This window comes from Podarcis tiliguerta (genome assembly GCF_965153285.1).
Source record: "Podarcis tiliguerta genome assembly, chromosome: 7".
Taxonomy (NCBI): Eukaryota; Metazoa; Chordata; class Lepidosauria; order Squamata; family Lacertidae; genus Podarcis; species Podarcis tiliguerta.
The window spans coordinates 31,685,371-31,706,427 of NC_139540.1; the positions used below are offsets into that span (position 1 = coordinate 31,685,371).

Consider the following 21,057-nt stretch of genomic DNA (forward strand, 5'->3'; position numbering starts at 1 on the left):
ACTTAGAACACTAAATCATACTTCAGTCATATCAACATTTACAGTCTAACTGAAAAAGCACTTAACTTGGAAGTAATATTAAACTCTATAGGGTTTATGGGAATTACGTATTGAGATTAAAGGCAACAATCCTTAATTGTGCATTAAGTACAGTATAGTAACAGTGCTTCCTATATATTTCCACTCAGAAGTACCGTAAGTCCCACTGCATTTAGAGCTTTCTTGTAGCTAAGTGTTGGACAATTTGTGGGTCTTTGTGTAAGGTATTCTGCAGAACATCAGGGAAGTAAAGTCTGTGGTAGGTAATGTAAGCTATACAAGCATTAGGCAAAAATAGGCATACTTGGAATGTTTTATATACATACAAGATGTGGTCTACATAGTAAGAGAATGGTGCAATGATGAATTGTTAATTCTAGAAAGAGAGAGAAAAGGCCAATGGACCAATTTTCTGAGGAATGAACTATCTTCCAATTCTGAGTTGGTGCTTTTTGTCCTGCATAAAATAAAATATGATAAACCTTCTCATCCAAAACAGTATGATAAATATTGGAAGCCTTGTGGCAAGCTACTGTATGTTAATATGCAACTAAATCATTCTCAGAGGAGACCCACTGAAATCAATGAACTATTCTGGCAGGTCTACTCTTGAGAGTTATTTTGCTGGATATCAACCATAAGATTTCCCCCTCTGTTTGTTACATTGGTTGTTTCTTGATAGTTTTTAGTTAACTTAAAAATAATTAGGCCTTGTCTTCTGAAGACATTTCTCATATTATTTTTGCCCTCCACACTCGAACTATTTAAGATGCACAATTGCCTGATTCAGTAACTGAGTGCCTCACACACACTGTGCTTTCCTGATGTGCAGGAAAAGCCTTTTTCTGAGTTTTCCTCCATTTGTTACATTTCAAAGTTCAGTACAAGACACAAAAAACATTTCAAACAAACACATATCTAAAATTTAATCTTTAAGACAAGGCTTGAGTCTTAGCCTGCTGTTCCATTCTCTCCACAGCATTCTTCAGGCATTCTTCATCTTTGAAGAAGTACACCCACAGTTTTCTTTCCATCTGTTGTAATTTATCATTCTCCAAAACCTTCTTCTTAGCCTTTATATCAGCAAGAAGATCCACAATAAGAAGATTCAGTTTATTCAACAGATATTCCTGCTGGTGAAACTGCTCAGCCAGTTCCTAAATATGGGGGCAAATACAATAACAAGAAGATCAGTTTATGTGTACTCTAAATACAGGTTGAAGTAGAAAACCACCACACTATCTTCTTGCAAATTGCAGCAGCTACTAGCCATACATTTTTAAAGTTTGCTCCTTTAAAAAGCCCAAATTTATGACCTAAATTAGGGATCCATGAATTTTGGCTCGGTTGTCACCAAGCTGTTCGTTGTGGTTGCCATAAACCCTTTCCTCCTGAGCCCCTTAAGCTCATGTAGAGAACTCACATGGGCCAGTTCTTGCAGGTTCCAATTAATTTTCAAAAAGAGAAAAACTGTGCAGGACGTGATGTTTTTGTCTTCTTGGAAACCATCAACTCCTATCAAAAAAATCAGCTTCTGGCTAGCTAGGTGGTCAGAGCCAAAAGGCACATCTTGTGGCACCCATCAAAACACAGACAAGATGGGAAAGCTTGATGATATGACAAGTTCCAGTGCTGGATGTAGTCAGACAAAGAATCCCGCAAGGGTTGGAGCAAAGACAGCACCTCTCTCCAGAGGTGGCTGAGTACTTTGGAACTTAAGAGAGGAGGTAGAAGGTGCTGGCCAGATATCCTGCACTCCCTATTCCTAAAGCCATGTGTCCAGTTCTAGCTTAGGGAGAGAGTATATACCAGAGCTCACTACCCTGAGCCTCAGCTGTTGGCAGTGAATATGGTCAAGCAGCAGAAAGGGCAGACCTGGGCTAGAGTATTCATGCCAGTAATTATTCAGAACTTCAGGAGGATTCACTTCTGTCTACTTTGTTTGTGGAGGCCCACTGCAAATAGCATGCAGATTCCTTGGTGTTCAATATGAAAATGATAAATATTATCAAGCACACTATACAACTACAATCAGAACTGATCCAAATCCAGTTACTCACCAGGTTACTAAGACAGACCCTTTCTCCTCCACAGTACATAGAATTGCGAAGTGAGCCTAGATCAGCATCCATCTTTGACAGAAGAATTTGTTCTTGGCTAGATACTGCTAATTGATCAACCACTGACATTTTGTCTAGATGTAATTTTTCAGCCATCTGCTCAAGGCCTTCATATGTTCTGAACAACTGTTTTGAATTACTTCCTTCCAGAAGTTGACACAGCCTTGAAAACAAGAAATAAGATTTGCTGATGTACAAGGAAGCTTCCAAAAGCAGCCTGAATACACGATAAAGGGGGATCAATGTAATTATTTCAGTAAAACTCATTTATAGAAACTGATTGTTCATTTACGTATGGCAGTACAACAGTAGCTTGTAGAGTTGGTCCAATTAATTCTCTCATATACAGCCTATTACACAGGAAATAATTGTTGCAAGTTTGGCTATACAAGAGTTGCACACATTCTTAATTCATATGAGAAACCACATAAGTTACCCCAACCCCAAAATAAGTTAAATCCAATGATTTAAATAGGCTTCTTCATGATGATTCTGTATAGGTTCAGTTAGCAAGACTTCCTAATTTGATAATCAGCTTAAATGCAAGTATCCAGGCCTAAAACCTCAATTCGGTTCATAAATGCTTAAGCTTGGGAGAAGGCATGCCTCCATACATAAAAGCAGCTGAAAACATTCTAAGGCCAGGAACATTTATGTGTATAAAGAATTAAGATCATCAGCAAAGGCCAACCCAATACATTCAAATCGCTATGCTGGCTCAGAGTGGTTATCTTTTTGAAAAGCCCACTGATTTTAATGGAACTTACTTCCACATATAAGATTAGTTAGTTTTCCACAACAGACTTCAATTAATACGTTCATAAAGGTAAAGGTACCCCTGCCCGTACGGGCCAGTCTTGACAGACTCTAGGGTTGTGCGCCCATCTCACTCAAAGAGGCCGGGGGCCAGCGCTGTCCGAAGACACTTCTGGGTCACGTGGCCAGCGTGACATAGCTGCTCTGGCGAGCCAGAGCCGCACACGGAAACGCCGTTTACCTTCCCGCTAGTAAGCGGTCCCTATTTATCTACTTGCACCCGAGAGTGCTTTCAAACTGCTGGGTTGGCAGGCACTGGGACCGAACAGCGGGAGCGCACCCCGCCGCGGGGATTCGAACCGCCGACCTTTCGATTGGCAAGCCCTAGGCGCTGAGGCTTTTACCCACAGCGCCACCCGCGTCCCACAATACGTTCATAATTCTATCAATAATCAACTGCTTACCTCTGTGCAGTAGTATCTTTTGAATCAATAGTGTTTCTTGGTATTTTATGATGGGATATTGATGGCTCTGACATTGTTTCTAGTACCTGCACCAAAGTATTACTGCTCTGTTTCAGATCTTGTACTACATTTTCTAGGAGACGGCTATTATCCCTAAGTTTTCTCAACTCAATTTCATAAGCCAACTGAAGAAGTTCAAAGGATGCCTTCTGTTTGATCAACTGATTACAAATTTGATCTTGTCTTGATATGTAGTAGTCCTGTCGAGCAATCTGTAAATCAAAGTCACCCCTCACCACAGGCATATTCAATAGCTCTGCATCCTCCTTTACTAGCAAAGGTAGAGTTTCATTGTTTATTTGAGCCAAGTGCTTTTTGAGTTTCGAAATGTCGCTGTTCAGGCTAGAAATTCTGGTTTCAACATTTTCTTTTCCAAGAGTCTGCAAACAAACAAACAAACGGATCCTGTAAACCATACACTTCTACTGTCACTAACAAGTTCCAAATTCAGATACTGAGCTTCCTTAATAAAGGAAGAACAAATTTTAATAAATTAAAGATTCAAAACGTTACTTTAGGAAGACAGATACACAAAGAAATGCTTCTCTACAAAAAAATACTAATAAGGCTCAATACCTCAATAATTTTATAGCCATCAACAATAAACCTGTAATGCCATTTTAGTTACAGTCTCATTAATTAAAAACTGATTGAAAAACTGATTAAAATCCAATTTAAGTTTTTTTTAAAAAGTAGCCTGATGGTTAAAATTAAAATAGAATTTTAAAAAACTTAAAACTGATTCAACATCACATTGACAGGGTAAAGTCCAATTGCCATGGCACTCACACACCAACTTCTGCTCATACAACAGAACTTCTCCTTTCTTTCCAGGGAACAGGAGCGATGGCTTTGTTGGCTACAGTATCTGTACAGTGATACAAAGTCTGGTTGTGAAATAATAATCATCTTCAATACATACCTTCTTTAAAGAACAGATATTATCCTCCGCCCACCGGAGACCCGATTTCATGCTTAGATTCTTAGCTTCTTGCTGAATCAGCTGGTGCCGAGCACAAACATAAGCCATCTTCAACCTGGTTAGCTCTTGCCGATCCTCACATACATCATTGCTCTCATCAGAAGTAAAAGAATTCCTTATATCTACAAGCTGGAAATTTTCTTCATTAGAACTTTCAACCAACTCAGATATACCTTGGAAAAATTGTTTTTTTGTATACAAAGTAAGGGCTGCTGTGCTTTGCTCTTCTTGACACAAGTATTTATCTAAGGCAAGTTGGGCTAAAAGGACAGGAGCAGGGTCCAATTCTTGTTGTCTGGATGCAACAAAAGCAAAGAAAGAGGTCAACTTTCCAGTTTTTTGAGTAAGAGACTGCAGCTCGTTGTTTATCTTTGTATTCGTGGCATTGAGAATTCCCTGCGCCTCTTTCAGGGATTTAGGTTTTTCCTCTCCTGTGTCTTTCAGCTTCAGGCACAGAAGGTTATTGGCTGAGGCCACTGATTGAAGCTTGTTCCGACGACGGCTTTTTAGGTGTTTCCTTTTTTGAAGGGTCTGAAGCTCATCCTCTAATATTTTAAGGTTTTCTTCTTTGTCTTCGTCACAACTGTTGGTTTTAATTTCAAGAGATTTACATGTCTTCAGAGCTTCATCTAGAGCATCCTCTTCTAATAGTGGGTTTGCTGATTTAAGGAGCAGATTAAATGGCTGCAGCTCTTCTTCAGATAAGGTATGACTCTCATTCAGTGTTGTACAAAACCATTCTAGAAATGACTTATCTTCCAGCGTTTCAAACAGCCAGTCAAAGTCTTCTCCATTAAGAAAATCTGCCTTTGGATAGCCAATCCTCTTTAGAGTTTCAACAAACTTGGGACCACAATCCATGATTTCAAGATCAGTCTTCAACCTTGGATATTTCTGGAGGCTTGTCAATAGGCTTCAAAAATGTCTGTAGCAAATGAAAGTATAGAGTGATAAACAGAATATATACTTTTAAGTAAAGTTCTGCAAAAAAAAAAAGACAAACAGAACATACAAACAATACAGTAAACGATACATGTTTTTGACTTGCTAGATAGAATATATATAATTTTGCATGTTGATTACAAACTGGCCAACCCATAGTTGCCTGTCAACACTATGCAGAAAAACACTGTAGTAATTGCTTAATGATAATCTCAACTGTCTTGTAGAGCTGGCAGTAAAAAATGCTGCTTTCCTGCATTAGCTTCCAGGCTAAGACAGCAAGAAGGCCCAGTTGAGTCAACTGCCATCACACAATGGCAGCAGACTGCACAATACAGTGGTGCCTCACAAGACAAAATTAATCCGTTCCGCGAGTCTCTTCCTCTAGCGGTTTTTTTGTCTTGCGAAGCAACCCTATTAGCGGATTAGCGCTGTTAGCGGTTTAGCGGCTATTAAAGGCTTAAGGGATTAGCGGATTAGCTGCTAAAAGGCTATTAGCAGCTTAGCGCCTTAGAAAAAGGGGGTGGGGAGCGAAAAAAACCCTCAAGAATCGCAAGACATTTTCGTCTTGCAAAGCAAGCCCATAAATTCGTCCTGCGAAGCACCTCTGAAAACAGAAAACCCTTTCGTCTAGCGGGTTTTGAGTCTTGCGAGGCATTCGTCTTGCGGGGCACCACTGTATTCAGCAGATCCTGCATGCTCAGCTGCTCCCTGCCCCAAATCACCCTGCTTGGGGGGATTCTGCTGGTTACCACTGGTAGGAATGCTGCCAGAGAAATGTTGATGGAATGCTGTCCATCTCCTGTTTGGGTGGATGCACTGGGACATTCCTCACTCAGAGGTAAATCCAGCAGAGTAGAAGAACTTCCTACTAAGGAAGTTCTGGGGAGTAGCCGTATTAGACTTTTTCCTTTTTACCAACATATTTAATTGTGGCTGAAGCTTTTGTGTGTCAGACACCACCAGATGAAGTGTGGCATTGCCTAGTCAGCTCCTGGTGGCCTCAGAGGATGAACTTTTTCTGTATGTCAAATTCTCCAGAAGGTTGACTCCCATTTCAGCAAAGGCAGAATACTTACCAGTTACATGTGTTTGACAGCATACCCCATCACATTCAATGGCAGATCTCGATTAGCACCACATCCATGCACGTTTACTCCCAATGAAGTACAGTAAGCCCACAACTTACACTCTTTTAACTTGTACGTATTCAGCTTTACACACTTGGCTAAAAAATAAATGGAAAGGGGGCAGGCGTCCAGCAAAAAAAGAGAGAGACGCTGGCAATCCCACCCGCCATTGAACCCAATGTGTTGTGACAGTACAAGATGTTGGCTTTAGGTGTGAACCCCAGAACATTAATGGTGGGCTTACTGCATGCAAAAGGAATGTAGCTCTGGACATGCTACTGCCACAACAGCGGTGCAGGCCTAGGCACGCACACCTACTCAGAGGGAAGCCCCACTTTGTTCAATGGGGCTAACTCCAAAGTAAGTGTGCAGTGGGTTGCAGCCTAGCAACGCAACCCTGTGCATGACTGTAAGTCTCTCAGGCTCCAAGGGGACTTGGCCTCTCAAGTGTGTCTAGGATTGCACCTTTAACGATGCAAGTCTGTACATATCCTCTCAAAAGTAACCCACCACTGGGTTCAATGGCAGCTTATGCGTGCACGGAACTGCAGCCTAAATCTGTCTAGTCTTTACGGTGCGTTGAGGCTCGTTTCCCTGTTGGATTGCATCCAACTACGTTACACTCGGAGCAGATCCACTGAAATCAATGAACCCAAGTTATAATGGATCAATGAATCTACTCTGCATTGAACTGCCCTTTGTTTTTTGTTTTGCGCAAAAGAACCTGGTGGCTCCTTCGCCCGCCAGCCCAACCCCCTCTGCTCGACTTACTTCCGAGTAAAGCTTGCAGAAGATCGGCCTCCCGATAAAGGGATTCCAGCTGCAGCGACGGTTTAGCGGGCGCCACTGGAGGAGGATTCAAACCTCCGCCTTCTCGCGGCGGCTGACATACTTCAAAGTCTCGCGAGAGCAGCTCAGCCCTTCCGGGTGGCGAAACCGCGCGTCACTCAGCCTGCCGCTGCTTCCGTTCCGGAGACAGGGAGTTCCTGTATCGGTCTCTTACCTCCCGTGGGATTTGACTGATGGTTGGGCCTCTTCGGCGCGGCGAATTGCCGCCACTCCGATGTGTACGCATGCGCGGATGGCAATTTCTAGTGAAGCAGCCTCTTGCGAACTACGTTTCCCAGCATGCCACGGACACGCAGACGCGACGCGGCTGGGGTTTTCCCGGGCCACTATTATACGAATTACATAGACTGAAGGATGAGGAGCGCATGCCTGTTTCTGCAATAGCATAGCATTAAAATCCCGTGACATGGGTATACTGGGCTCATCAGTGTAAAACTGAAGCCGCCCCCTTGTCATTTGCATAGATAGAAAGAACTTGCGCAACTAAGGAAATCCCACAGGAGAAATTACCGGGAACTGTGGCCCCGTGATCCCAAGGATGCAAATATCGAGTTTTCCCCCAATAAAGCGATGGGATTTGTTTATATTGTGTATGCTTTATTTATAAACTTAAAGCGCTATAGCGACACTCCCATTGCCTGGAAATGGGATGTTCCTTTTACTTGTCTGGCATTTCTCTTTCCCACCTGCAGCGCAAAAGTAAATAAAAATTTAAAAAATGCCTAGATCAGCTTTCATAAAGGTAGCCGTGTTAGCCTGTGTCTTCTGGAACCTGAAACTACAGATACATACGTTGGACTGCAACTGCCATCATTCCTGATCATTGAGAGTTCAGCAACATGTGGAGGGCTAACAGATTGTTGTTGTTTAGTCGTTTAGTCGTGTCCGTCTCTTCGTGACCCCAGATCACCCTGCCTCAAAGACTTAAAACCAATCTTTTTACGGTGCCTCTTTGTTATTGTCGAATCAGAGGGGAACTACAGGGGGCGCTACTTCAGCCTTTCCCTCCCCTCCCTCTCTCTATGGTTTTCCGTGCGCGTCCACTTCGGAGACCGGAAACCGGTGTCTGTGACCGAAAGGAAGTGGTTTGGGGCGGAGAGGGGGGGCGGTTGTCCCGGCTGGAACCGTGAGGGGCCTGAGAAGCTACTCGGCGAATATCTTTCGGGCGCTGGCAGGGCAGAGGTGAGCGGGGACGGGGGAGCGCCAGCGGGTGGGGCCGACCGGCAAACCCCTTCCTTCCCTTTCCGCGTGTTGTGACTGCAGTCGGGGACCCTTTTCGTCCCGTCCTGTTGACTTTGGGAAGAGGCCGGGTGAAAAGCAGATCCCGTTGCGACCGAGGCGCCGCTGAGCCTCAGGGAACCGAACGCGTTCGCCGGGCGGCGCTTTTCTATCCTCTCTCAACTGCCCTGTTGCGCAGAGCTGCGCCGTCCTCGCCTCACTTCGTCCTCTCCCTTTTCTCCACCCCGACTCGCCCCCCGAAAACTCTTCCGTTTGCCTCAGACTCTTCCCCCGCCACCGCCGCCCCATATACGAAACAGACGGCCCACTTCTGTCGAAAGAGCCCAGGGCCACCTCAGTCCCACCGCCTTGAGGAGGAACCCAAAGCTACATCCACATCACAGTCTCCATGCGGCCTGCGCTTTTTTCATTCCACATGATCTCGCGTCTGGATTTTCCTCTCACTGCCGCGCTTCTTTTTCCTCATCAGTTAAAACCCGAGTGTACCCAGATTTCAGTGTTGCTTGGCTTCTAACCCTTCTTTTCCTAAAACAGCCGGGTAGGGGGATCTTCACGTCCCAAGTCTCGGAAAGCAGTCTTTCAGTGTATAGTTTAGGCATGGAGTGAGTGACCTGAAATCAGCCTTTATTTATGCAGTGAACCCCCCTGTTTTTTAGCCTCGGTTCCCAAGTGGCTCTTGCTGGTATTTTAAAACAGCTTATGCCACAAAACAACCTGAATTAAGATACAGAACTTGAGTTATTTCCACCCCGCCTAGCAAAACAAAGCAGTTTTTTCTTGTTGCTTTAAAAATCGGTTAATGGAGGGACCAGGTGAATAGGAGGAGAAACAGAGTTTCTTGACCAATGTGTAACCACTAGAAAGGACCGGTGTCTGATATCCATCTTTATCGTTCAAGGTGGGGATATCAAGAGCCAGGCCCATGGCCTAGTAAATGAGAGGAGCTCACTTCATGACTTTAACTGTTCTGGTTCAAAGCTCCTCTGATGTAGCACCTGCTGCATGTATTCTAAAGGTCACAATATAAGTAGATCTTAATAATTTTCTTTCAGAAATTCCAGAACTTCCTCTTTTCATATGATTAATCTTAATGGTGTTTGTGTATTAGTGGGCATAATTTTCATTGCATTGCCATAAAAATAATGAATCACACAATTAGCCATATTCCAGTTCATTGTTTGTGGGTGACTTAATTGGCAAATCAAAACAAAACTTCTTTCAGATGCGCTTGAGAATACATTGAGTTAAAATTATTATTTTTTGTACCAGGTAGTGGGGACAGTTTTTACAGGAGGCATACATATAGGAGCAGTCCTATACACAATAAACTGGTGAATGGTAAACCCAGCTTAAATTAAACCTGCATATATTACACCAGATCCAATATTCATTCGGAAACGGCTACTGCTGGCTGAGCTGGCCTAAGCCTGACAGAGGGAGAATAAGCCTTTAAAATATTGCTTGAGGTAAAGTTCCCATTTTGCTAGCTTAACTTACAATGGGTTGTCAGGTCACATGAATAAGCCCAAATCCTCCCTCTCTGGTCCTCCCCCCACCACACCCCTGGAATACCCCACTCAGGGCTTATGCTATTTTAAGATCTGCAAGGGAAGCTCAGTTGCTGGGTTCCAGCTGGGAAGTGGAGATATGCCAGTGTAGCTCTGAATGACCCAAGGATGGGGGAGTTAAGGTGGCAAAGCATTACTGTCCTAGCAACCTCCAGGGTCAGTCGGAGATCTGCCTGATCATAATGCCACTCATCCTTGCAGATCTTGCTATGGGGTAGGATTGTTCCCATAATCTTCAGTGGCCCAAATATTATTTCAGTTACAAATTTGATCAAATTCCAGTTCTTATTTAGTTTGTTTCTAAATTTCATTTCAGTTGATATTCATTATAGCATGTAGACAGAATATTAATCAGTCTGCTTGTATGCTGATTATTCAAAGAGACCTTCATTTGCTTCCCTGCCCCATGATAAATTCAGCAGCTACTCTTAGAAAATCTGCTGCCTAAGTGTTAAATAGCTGTTGGTATCCAGCAACCTTTTGAATAACTACAATATAAAGCTTGTACCAGCAGATCTGCTTGCAGTGCATTTGTTGGGTGGGGAATTGGTAGGCTGAATACAAGAACGTTAGCAGATACACAGTGTGGGAAAGTAGCAGATAACAGATTCTTATATCTGGAAAACTATGCAAAAAGCTTGGTGGATGTTATGCTCCTTACAACATACAGATGGTTTATATTCTAAAGGTCAAAACTCCTCTTTCTGTTGTCTTTTATCACTGTCAACAAAATTAAAGAATTATATCTTTAATGCTCTTCCATAAAATAGTTGGCAGAACAATTAAATATCTTTTTAGAAATGTGGTGGGGAGACCTTTTATAGTGTTGTGATAAATCATGGGGCACACCTAATCCTTTATAATGTAGACAGGAAACAAAAGGGGCTTCTCATAAGTTTTTGGAATGACATGATATAGCAACCATTAATTACATCATCCATGAAAACTTGCAGGCTTGTGCTGGTTGTAAATAACCTTCCCTCTTCTGCTCTGTTATTTCTTCCCCAGCACTTGCATAAATTGTCAGATATTATTCCTTTGCAATAATGGAAAGTTTTTTTGTTTTTTCAAAACATGGGTGTAACCAAGTATGGTGTTGATCACTGGTGGGAGTGAAATGTGCAGTAGCCATTATGTTAGCTAAGAACTCCAGAGACTGGGAAGAGACATTATAGGAGTGGCATGACTAGGCAGGAAAGTGGCCAAGACCCAAAGTTTCATTAATGTAGAAAGGTAGGTCATTCAGTTTTAATTGTTTTTTTTTATGGTGGTGTGTTCTCCTTTTGGAGGATTTGTGATATGAGATGATAGTGAAACAGTTTTGTGTGTTTGTGTTGCATTTTTCTTCCCTGCACCCCCAATGCTGGGGGATCATCCATAATTATTTTTTGGGGGGGGAGAAGGGGAAGTTCCACTGTGTGAGCCAAAGTCCACATGTGCAACAGTGAATTTTGTTGTTTTGATTAACTTGTATTCTTAAATAGTGAAGGAAGTGACTATAAAGGTGATTCCAGTCCCTATCTGTGCCCATTGTGATTGTCCCTTCTTTCATTGTTTCTTCCCTTGCACCCTGAAAGAGTGCTTACCGGCTCATAGGAAGTATAACTTGTCTCAATGAAATAATGTTTATTGCTACTGCTCAGCAAAAATAACCCCCAAAGCACCTAAACAATATAATTTAATAAACCATTCAAAATGAAAACACATTTTACTGTTTGTGTGTTTGTTTGTTTGTTTGTTATAGTACTAAATTTGTATTATGAAAAGTCCATCTGTCTATCGAAGCTAGGTAGAATAAAAGGCATCCACCTACCTACAAAAGCAAAGGATAAATCAGTCCTGTTGGACAATAGAAAACTTTTAATTACATATCATATGTGGAAGTTTTCAGTGTTTAATGTTGTATTATGTTTTTACTGTTGTATTATGTTTTTACTATTTTTGCTGGGAGCCTCCCAGAGTGACTGGGGCAACCCAATCAGATGGGTAGTATATACATATACATGCACACACATCATCATTATTATTATTATTATTATTATTATTATTTTATTATTATATTTGGAACTGGATCTTCCCAATGAACGTAAGGGAGTGGTTATTTCTGGGAGGGCCAGTGCCTTGAAAATTAACCTTGAGACTATGTTGAGGACCAATATTTTGAGTTGAGCCTGGCAACTTGTATCCAGTGAAGACCCTTATATGCTATCTTGGCTTTCCGTGGCCAACATCTGGGTAGCCTTATTCTGGGCCACTGGAAATAACTCTTTTCAAGCAAAGCTCCACATAAATCATATCACAGTAATCTAGTCTTGGTATGTATGAATAATTCGGATAACTTACCTCTTTTGGGGTGAGAATCTGGTTCAAGCAGGACCTGAGGAAAAAGTAGTTCCCATAAGCCAAAAAGAATACTTTGGTAGAAAGCCATTGTTAGGCATGTATTCAGACAGTACCCCAAAGTTAACCTATCTAATTGGATCTGAGATCTGAATTGGAGTCTTGTGGCCAAAAAACACCCAGATGAGATTATGAGGTTATTCCTGGAAATTGTCATGGGATTGGTTAGTCAATAAGAAGTTTTGGGTGACCTTGATCTCACACTGGTTGGTACTGATTAATGAAAACACTGGTCTACATGTGATGTGGTAATGTGGTACAGTAAACATAGCTGAGTCATGTTTTTATTTAACTTTAATATCAGCTATAGAAAGGACTGCCGTTTATGAGCTTTTACATTGCCACCAATCCACGTATTTGGCTTTTAGCAATGAACTTAAATGTATATGTACTTTTCTGTTTGTTTTCAGATATTATTGCAAAGGCTCTAGGGGCAAAGAACCAACCATCTGATAAGAAGAGATGGGTAAGTGTACTGTGATATTTGCCAAATATATTTGGCAACAACCTTTGCTTTGTAAGCATATCATAAATGCCTAGTTTTATTTTTTCCATGTTTTGGTAAAATGTTTAATGACAACTTGAAAGCAACAATACAGGATGGATCAGTTGGTAGATCATGAGACTCTTGATCTCAGTGTTGTGGGTTCAAGACCCACATTGGGCAAGGAGATTCCTGCATTGCAGGGGGTTGGACTAGATAACCCTTGTGGTCCCTTCAAACTCTACAATTCTGTAATTACTTGTAGTGCTTGTGTACATAACTCTTTTTTTCTGGAACACCTCTTAGCACAGATCAGACCGAGATCTGCTTAGTGTTTGCAAAGTGGCTGCCTTATGTCCCTACAAACCAAGCCCATGAAGTTCTACAGTATACTTGATAACTGGCTGGAATGAATGGGACATATGGGGGCAAGGGAAGAAACAGAACAAGGCTGCAATCCTATAATCCCTTGGAATAAATGGCATTGCACTCATTAGGACTTAATTATAAGTAGACCTGTCCTGCATTGTGCTGTAAAGCTTATTTCTACTTGTTTAATGCATGAAATTGTATATGTATTTAATGCCTAGCTTCTATCAAGGAAGAGTTCCAAATGACATGTACTATACCAAAGAACAAAAGCCATTTGGTTGAAATAATGCACCAGCCACCTGCAACTGCTTTCTGTTAGTTTCTATCAACAATGCTGAGATGAAGGAAATATTTCCCTTGTTTCTAGGTGAAGTTGCAAATCTTGCATTTTCATATTGATATAATAGGAAGTTAACAGAGTTTAAACATCAATGAGAAAACACTTCAGTAGTTTCAAGGATTTCAGATTAGTAGATCAGCACCCATCCAATGTGAAAAGGTGCTGAGCAACTAAGGAGATAAAAGCTAGAAGAAGAGCCCTGCTGGATCAGAAGAAAGACATAGTTAGTCTAGCATCCTGTTTCCCACAGTGACTAGCCAGATGTCTGTGGCAGTGGTAGGTAGCCTCTGGCCAGCCACATCCTTATCTAGCCAACTAGGCCTGTTCCAGCAGATCCCACTCACTTCCTGGTCATCCCATGCCATTTTATGGAGCTTGAACATAAGGCCTTAAATTGCAGGCAAAGCAGTCTCTTTTGTCCAATCTCAGTGCTAAGATTGGAGATAAGCCCTCTGCCTGCTCTTTCAGAGTAAAAGGCAGCATTTCCATTAACCCCAGCACCAAAGTGGGGGTGGAGAAAAATACTCCCTTCTACTTTTATCTCTGAGCTTAGCACCTTGGTGCTACGTGCCAAGATCAACTCTTTAGAGATCTTCCAGCGTTGGAGTGAAGAAGCCTGGAAATGCTGAAAATGTATTTATGTGTGCCTGCATGTCTGGTGTATGAATGTGTTTGTCTGCATGTATGTATGTGTGGGAGAGAAAGGAAGAGTGCTGTGTACATGCATGACTGTTGCATATGTGTTTCTGATAATGGAAGAATAGAAGTACATGCATTTTTCTTTTGGGTGTTTATTTTTTCCACATTGCCAACTCAGACCCCAACAGTGTAATATGAAGCTAGGATTTTTTTGCCCCAAGGTCTACCACTTTACACATAGTTGCATTGAATCACATTGACATGGAAAAGGCTATAGCTTAGCGGCACTGCACTTTCTTTGCATGCAGAAGGTATTAGATTCAATCCCTGGTATCTCCAGGTAGGACTGGAAAAGCCTATTGTCTGAAATCATAGAGAGCTGCTGCCAGTGTGTGTCGATACTGAGCTAGATGCACCAATGGTCTTGCTTGGTATATTGTAGCTTCCTATATTTCTCCCATCCACTTCACTGATCACTCCTAACTCCAGGTCATTCATGAACAAGTTAAGAATCCCAACATAGATCCTTGCAGACATGTCTTGCATCCCTTCATTGTGAGAACTGTCTGTGAATTCCAACTCATTGCTTCCTGTTTTTTAACCAGGTGCTGATTTCACAAGAAGTTCTTTCCTCTTATCTCACTACTACTAACTTTGCTCAGGAGTCTTTGGTCAAAAAGTTATTGGAGCATTTTGACTGTGTTAGTGTTTCTAGTGTTCTTGCATTTCTTAATTTACTGTTCTTAATTTAACATATAATTAAACATTAAAATGAAATTTAATATTTTCTCATTTATTTATTCCTACGCTTTCTAACATACATTAATTGAAGTAGAATAATAATTGTGTATTATAGATGGAGAAGAGAAGACATATGGGGGCTGTGAAGGCCCTGATGCTATGTATGTGAAATTGATATCCTCGGATGGCCATGAGTTCATAGTTAAAAGAGAGCATGCACTCACATCGGGAACAATAAAAGCTATGTTGAGTGGTCCAGGTAGGTTCAATAAAGTGTAGCTTACCCCAAAAAGGCATGCATTTGGATTTCATTGTGGTTTTCTGTTGCTTGTGATGTGGGCACTAGAATAAACCAATTTTTCAGCTTCTTAATTAAAGAAGCTCACTTTTCTTCTTTTTATTTCTATGCCTGTCAAAGGTAATGTGGCCAACAACTTCATGTATATGAAACAATAAACATATTTTGTAATCTAAGCCTTTATCTATACTGACCACTTGAAACACCCTTGTACACCACTGTGCTTGAGTACCAAAGGCTAGTATCTTTTCTCTTTTTCTTTTCTTTTTTCAATTCATAAGGAAGAGTGTATTTTATTTCAGACTTAAAACAAAACTATTACGGCATTCCAAACAGCGTTCCTCTTTACTTTCTTATTCTTATGTTCCTCTCTCTATCTCTGCTACCACCCCACACTCAAGGACCAAGTGCCCTAACTGTCTGTCTATTACCAACTGCCTTTCCCAACCAGCCAACCCACTCAAACCAACCAACTACCCACCCACAACTCCCAACGAACTAACTCCCAGAACTCCTCTCAGAACTCCTTTACTTGTTTATGTATGTATATAGATAGATATAAAAAAAACCCCAAAACCACATACAAAACTGTTTGATCAGGAGTGTAACTTTAAGAAGTTAACCCTCCTGAATCGGGAGGTATGTGACATTACCATATATGAGAGAGTGCTGGAGGGGAAATAGTTAAATAGGTTGCACCAACAGGACCCAGGGGGGTGGAGTCAGTGGGTCTATAAAGGCTAGTATCTTTTTTCAGCTAAGATTTGAGTTTGTTTTATAATTTATAATTGTTAAGATTTGAGTTTGTTTTATAATTGTTATATAATTCCTCTTTGCTTCTTTAAGTGGGTGATAAACCCAAGAGGTCTATAATAGTTGATTTGATCAATGACATATTTTGTAGAAAGAACAATAGACTCTGAATAATTCATTCGTTCTTGTTATTATGAATAACAATTATTTATATAACAATGTACGTGGTACTTTGCAGAGAATGAGAGGCATGAACTTTCTAGATATCAGTGAAAAGGGAAATGACAGGAAATCTCAACTTTTCATTAAAAAATAGACATAGTGGCTAACAATAAAATCCAGTTCATAATAATAGATAAGCTGCATCCCAAAAAAACATTGCCTCCCAAATTAGGCTTAATTACAATTGTATATGGGGACTAGTAAATTGTGCCAAAGTCTTCACAGAGAAAGTAAAGGAAGTATGAAGGAAACATGAGAGGTAGCATCATGGAGATGTTTTGGGAAACTGTTCCAGACATAAGATAAGGTGAAATCATTTGATGGAATATGTCACAGGCAAGGATGTGTTGAGATACAACACTAGAGACATACATATTAAAACCATACTTATTGTCAAATTTTAGAATTATTTTTTAAGTACTTATATGATGGTTTCCTTAAATTAACTGGCATATATGGATATATTATGTCACCTTTTAAATTTGGTCTGGACTTCTAATATAAAGTTCTAAGAGGAAAAGCCAAAATAGATTAACATTTGCAATGCTCAATCCATGTCTTTTTCTATAAGCCCTGTGGTTTGAGAAAACTGTTGGTCCACAGGCCAACTTGACCTGCCAGGGGTTCAAATTTGCTCTGTGAGGGTGTTTCCCCCAAACTAGTTTAGCTTAGCATTTTATCCAAACCCAGGCTTGTGGTTTGTCGCTTTTCAGAACAAACCTTGGCTACAGCTCATGGTTTGTTTGTTTGTTTGTTTGTTTGTTTGTTTGTTTGTTTGTTTGAATGTAATGCTAAGCCAAACCATTGCTTAGCTCCGGATGGTGTGGGGAGGAGTGAAGCAGCCAAAATTTATCCACCAAGTACCCTCATTCTCTCATTCTTGCTTAGCGTTATGTCATCATCATTTTATTTGTATGCCACTTTTCCATAGTTAAAACCATGCTCAAGGCGGTTTACAACATAAAAAGATTTACATAATCACAAACATAACAAAACTAGTTATAAATACAAAACTAGTCATAAATAAATAAAAAAACATCAAAAAGTACAGAACCAAACTGAAGCAGGGTCACTGATGTGGAAATTAAATATCAATTCTCAAAATGGAATAAGTAGAATCCATGACAGCCAACCTTCTCCTTAACCAACTTACTGCTTTCTTTTGGCGTAGTCCTCTGATAATTTTTAGATTGTATGTAAACAATGGCCGGGCTCCAAAGAACTAATTTAAGTGTACTTAAGGGTTCTCATTCACCTGAAGTGTGTGACTAGTTCATTTTTCTTTGAACAGCATTTATTTTTCATGTAGAAAACTCCTGTTAGAACTGAGTTTTCAGAAGCTACTTTTTCTGTGACATGTTCATGTATGTGGGGTGGAGTTGGGTAAGAGGTTACCATTCAAGAAAAAAGAAGTCCAGAATCCATTTGAGTGCCCCAAACTAACTGTCATTCTTTGTACTAGTGCTGAAAAGGGCACTGCCTGGTTAACTTGTTTTTACAGCTTCTGTTGTGTTCAAGATTTCACTCTGATCAGCCTACTAGTACCTTCTCACGTGAAAACTCATAAGAGCTGGTTTTGTAGGATAAATATTGTTAAAATATTCTTCTGAAGAAAATATTCATAAAATAAAAATATTGTTTCTTTAGCTGGTCAAAATTGAAGTAATTTTAAAGCATAAAGGAGATACAGCATTCTTAAAATGCTCAGGTTCAACTGGCCAAGAACTCTACCAAATCATACACAACGTTTTGTTGAAATGTTTACTTGCAGAAAGATCTGTGTGCTCATTTGTCTTTTTTATGTACACAGGACAATTTGCCGAAAATGAAACAAATGAAGTGAATTTCAGAGAGATTCCTTCCCACGTCCTATCCAAAGTATGCATGTATTTCACCTATAAGGTTCGCTACACTAACAGCTCTACAGAGATCCCTGAATTTCCAATTGCACCTGAAATTGCACTGGAACTGCTGATGGCCGCAAACTTCTTAGATTGTTAAAGTAAATTATAATAAAAATGTAAACCTTTTTTTCTCCCAATATTTAATGCACGTATTTCAGTTAGTAACTTTTTCATATGGCATGTTCTGTATGTTTGGTTAAGAAGTGTAATGGTCACTGCAGAGGCTATTGCTCACAGTGATTTTGCATAGGAATCATTCGTGATCTGATTTTGTTTTGCTGCTTACATAAGTAACAGACTTCTTACCAACTGACAAATAAACATGCTAATTTAGTGGACGACTTCGCCTTATCCTTTTTGTGATGACAGAACTCGATTTTTCATGCTCTTAACCCACTGAAATTAGAGAAGTGCTTTCTGAGAGCAGATCCCAGCTAAGACTCCAATTCTATATCAACTTAGAGTATGCCCCATTGAGTACAATTGGACTTACTTCTGACCAGGTTGCATTGCAGATTTTTTTTTTTAGGTTTCTTTTTTGCTTTTTTTAGGTTTCTTTTTTGGTTTGTTTGTTTGTTTGTGTGTCTGTAACAGAAGCAAGAATTTCCTCACCTGTCATTTCTTCTAGTCTGCAAGGACTGATTTCTTGAGACTATAGTGAGTAACTCTTTGGAATTGCTTTCCATACCTTGGCTTAGAGTTGCCAACATAGGAGTATCTTATGCGTGGAGTGAATGGAAATTTAGAGACAACTGCTGAATCGTAATCTAATGTATGCACAATATGGCCTAGGACCGGTCCTGCATTGCCACAAAATCCCTAACTATCTTTTCTAGGCAGGGGTGGAAAATAGAAGGTCTTATTTCCTTCCCAGAAAGGCAGAGTGATGATTCTGTTCATCTGCTGTATTCATTTTCCAGGTGGGCATGTTTATTGGAAGTTTAGCATGAACAAGAGACAATATTGCTACATTCTCTTTTTAATATGTATATGCTTTCTTGTCTACAGTTCGATTTTTAAAAATTGTTTTGCTTCTCTTTCCTTCCTTGCTAGATGAGTAGAAAACTATAAATTATTCAGGTGGAAAATATACCTTATGGAAGGAATTTAGCTTCTTTCAAAATATACTCTATTCCCAACAGCACTTAAGTTGGCACGCTTTGGTGATGTGAGTACTAGCACAATTCCATTGAGGTCTACAGTCATTGTTATGAATGAATGAATGAATAAGTTTATTACGGTCATAGACCAGAAGAAAAGAAAAAAGCATAAAAACAACAGTAGTTTACGAGGGAATGATGGTGTCAATTAAAAGTTGTAAAATTATACATAAAAACAATACACATATGCACACACACCCACACACACGCACATATATACTCATATATGCGCTACAATATATGTGTAGACAGTCATTGTTAGTGAGATGTAGCCTCCTTGTACTGCAAACTACAGTTGCTATGCAACTGGCCCAACAAAGAGAGATGAATATATAATTTCCATAGGAGCAAGTAAAAGGTGAAACAGCTATGCTGTGAATTAGGTGGGATAAAATGAGCCTGTCATTTGCATGAGCTATACAAATATCCATGTATTTATGAAAGTAGATTACATAACGTGGTAGAATACATTTTATCTGATACAAACTAAGCCTACATGTGTTAGGAAGCTTATCCCACTCTAAAACCATTTAACTTAAAGAGTTGTTACTACATAGTGTACATCTGCAAAATCTTAATCTCATACCCTTAAAATCCATGCATCCTTTCCTGAACTGCAATGGAGATAAATTTTCCATTCTTGTTTTTCTTTATGAAATGTGGTCTTCTACCTATGGCCTGTTTCTGTTGGAAAATGCCCAGCATAGTGGCAGTATTTGAGACTTACATTTAGCATGGTTGGTGCTAGATAAATGTTAACCACCCTGAAATCTACAGGTGAAGGGCAGGATACAAATTTAAACAAATAAATACATAATTGGCACTTTAATCCATTTCATTAACATTTAAGATGAAGTATGCTTCTGAACTTGTGACATAGCATTACCAACCTTTGATCGCAGTAGCATCCTTGAAGACTAAACTAAATAGACAAATTTTGTCTAGTGCTTATGGTCCGCTATCTACAACTGTCATAGGAACCTTATATTTCCAGTGTGGCCTTTGAAACTGAGTTATTTACTTAGAGTGCTGTAAAATCTTGAAGGCAAAGTTGAACGGACCATGTGAGTTCTGCTTGATGGCTGAAATAACACACAAAAGTTGACTATATACAAGTTGGATGTTGGATTTCCTTCTGTTGGTTCATTCTTTAATACACCATTAAACCATAGGGCTTGATCATGAAATCCCTAAAATATTTCCACATAAAAAACCCTGAAGTCTTAATGAGTGCAACTGTTTTAAGGACTCCTGCTACCATGGGTGATTGCAATTCCAGTAGTTCCTTGAAATTCCAAATAGACCTAGGGTTGATTTGGCTGGTTTTATAAAGCCTCTGGGTTAGCAGCACAGCTCTTGGAGCTGCCTACTCTAAACTTAACCTAAGAATGAATAACTCGGAAGCCAAAGGTAGAGAGCAGCTTCCCCAGTTCAACAAGCAACTTACAGCTGCAAATCCAACCAGTATTGTCATTGCATTTACGGTACAGTGGTACCTCGGGTTACGAACTTAATTTGTTCTGGAGGTCTGTTATTAACCTGAGGTACCACTTTAACTAATGGGGCCTCCTGCCACCGCCGCGCCATTTCTGTTC

At 40.3% G+C, this 21,057-nt stretch overlaps 2 protein-coding genes across 4 annotated transcripts; one reads left to right on the forward strand and one right to left on the reverse strand.

Moving 5' to 3' along the window:
* Positions 1-939: 939 nt before the first annotated feature.
* On the reverse strand, positions 940-12,882 carry HAUS3 (HAUS augmin like complex subunit 3). 3 transcript variants are annotated; one of them, XM_083451134.1, is made up of 5 exons: positions 12,493-12,882; positions 4,362-5,346; positions 3,380-3,819; positions 2,100-2,322; positions 940-1,196 (listed from the first exon to the last, which is right to left on the reverse strand). In XM_083451134.1, exons 2-5 carry the CDS (start codon positions 5,280-5,282, stop codon positions 972-974), a joined length of 1,809 nt encoding a protein of 602 aa, XP_083307260.1. In that variant the 5' UTR covers positions 5,283-5,346; positions 12,493-12,882; the 3' UTR covers positions 940-971. The 3 variants fall into 3 exon arrangements, with proteins under 3 accessions (XP_083307260.1, XP_083307259.1, XP_083307261.1); XM_083451133.1 differs by lacking the exon at positions 12,493-12,882 and adding an exon at positions 7,265-7,902; XM_083451135.1 differs by lacking the exon at positions 12,493-12,882 and adding an exon at positions 6,443-6,596.
* ELOC (elongin C) lies at positions 8,366-18,640 on the forward strand. Its single transcript, XM_083451472.1, has 4 exons — positions 8,366-8,524; positions 12,960-13,015; positions 15,241-15,384; positions 18,209-18,640. The coding sequence occupies exons 2-4, from the start codon at positions 13,012-13,014 to the stop codon at positions 18,397-18,399; spliced, it is 339 nt and encodes a 112-aa protein (XP_083307598.1). The 5' UTR covers positions 8,366-8,524; positions 12,960-13,011; the 3' UTR covers positions 18,400-18,640.
* Positions 18,641-21,057: the final 2,417 nt, after the last annotated feature.

Coding starts and splice junctions, on each gene's coding strand:
- HAUS3 (XM_083451134.1), bottom strand. CDS start 5,282: ATGGATTGTGGTCCCAAGTTTGTTGAAACTCTAAAGAGGATTGGCTAT. Junction 3,820..4,361: donor ATATCTGTTCTTTAAAGAAG/GTATGTATTGAA, acceptor GTTTGTTTGCAG/ACTCTTGGAAAAGAAAATGT. Junction 1,197..2,099: donor GGGTCTGTCTTAGTAACCTG/GTGAGTAACTGG, acceptor CCCCATATTTAG/GAACTGGCTGAGCAGTTTCA.
- ELOC (XM_083451472.1), top strand. Junction 15,385..18,208: donor AGCTATGTTGAGTGGTCCAG/GTAGGTTCAATA, acceptor TTATGTACACAG/GACAATTTGCCGAAAATGAA.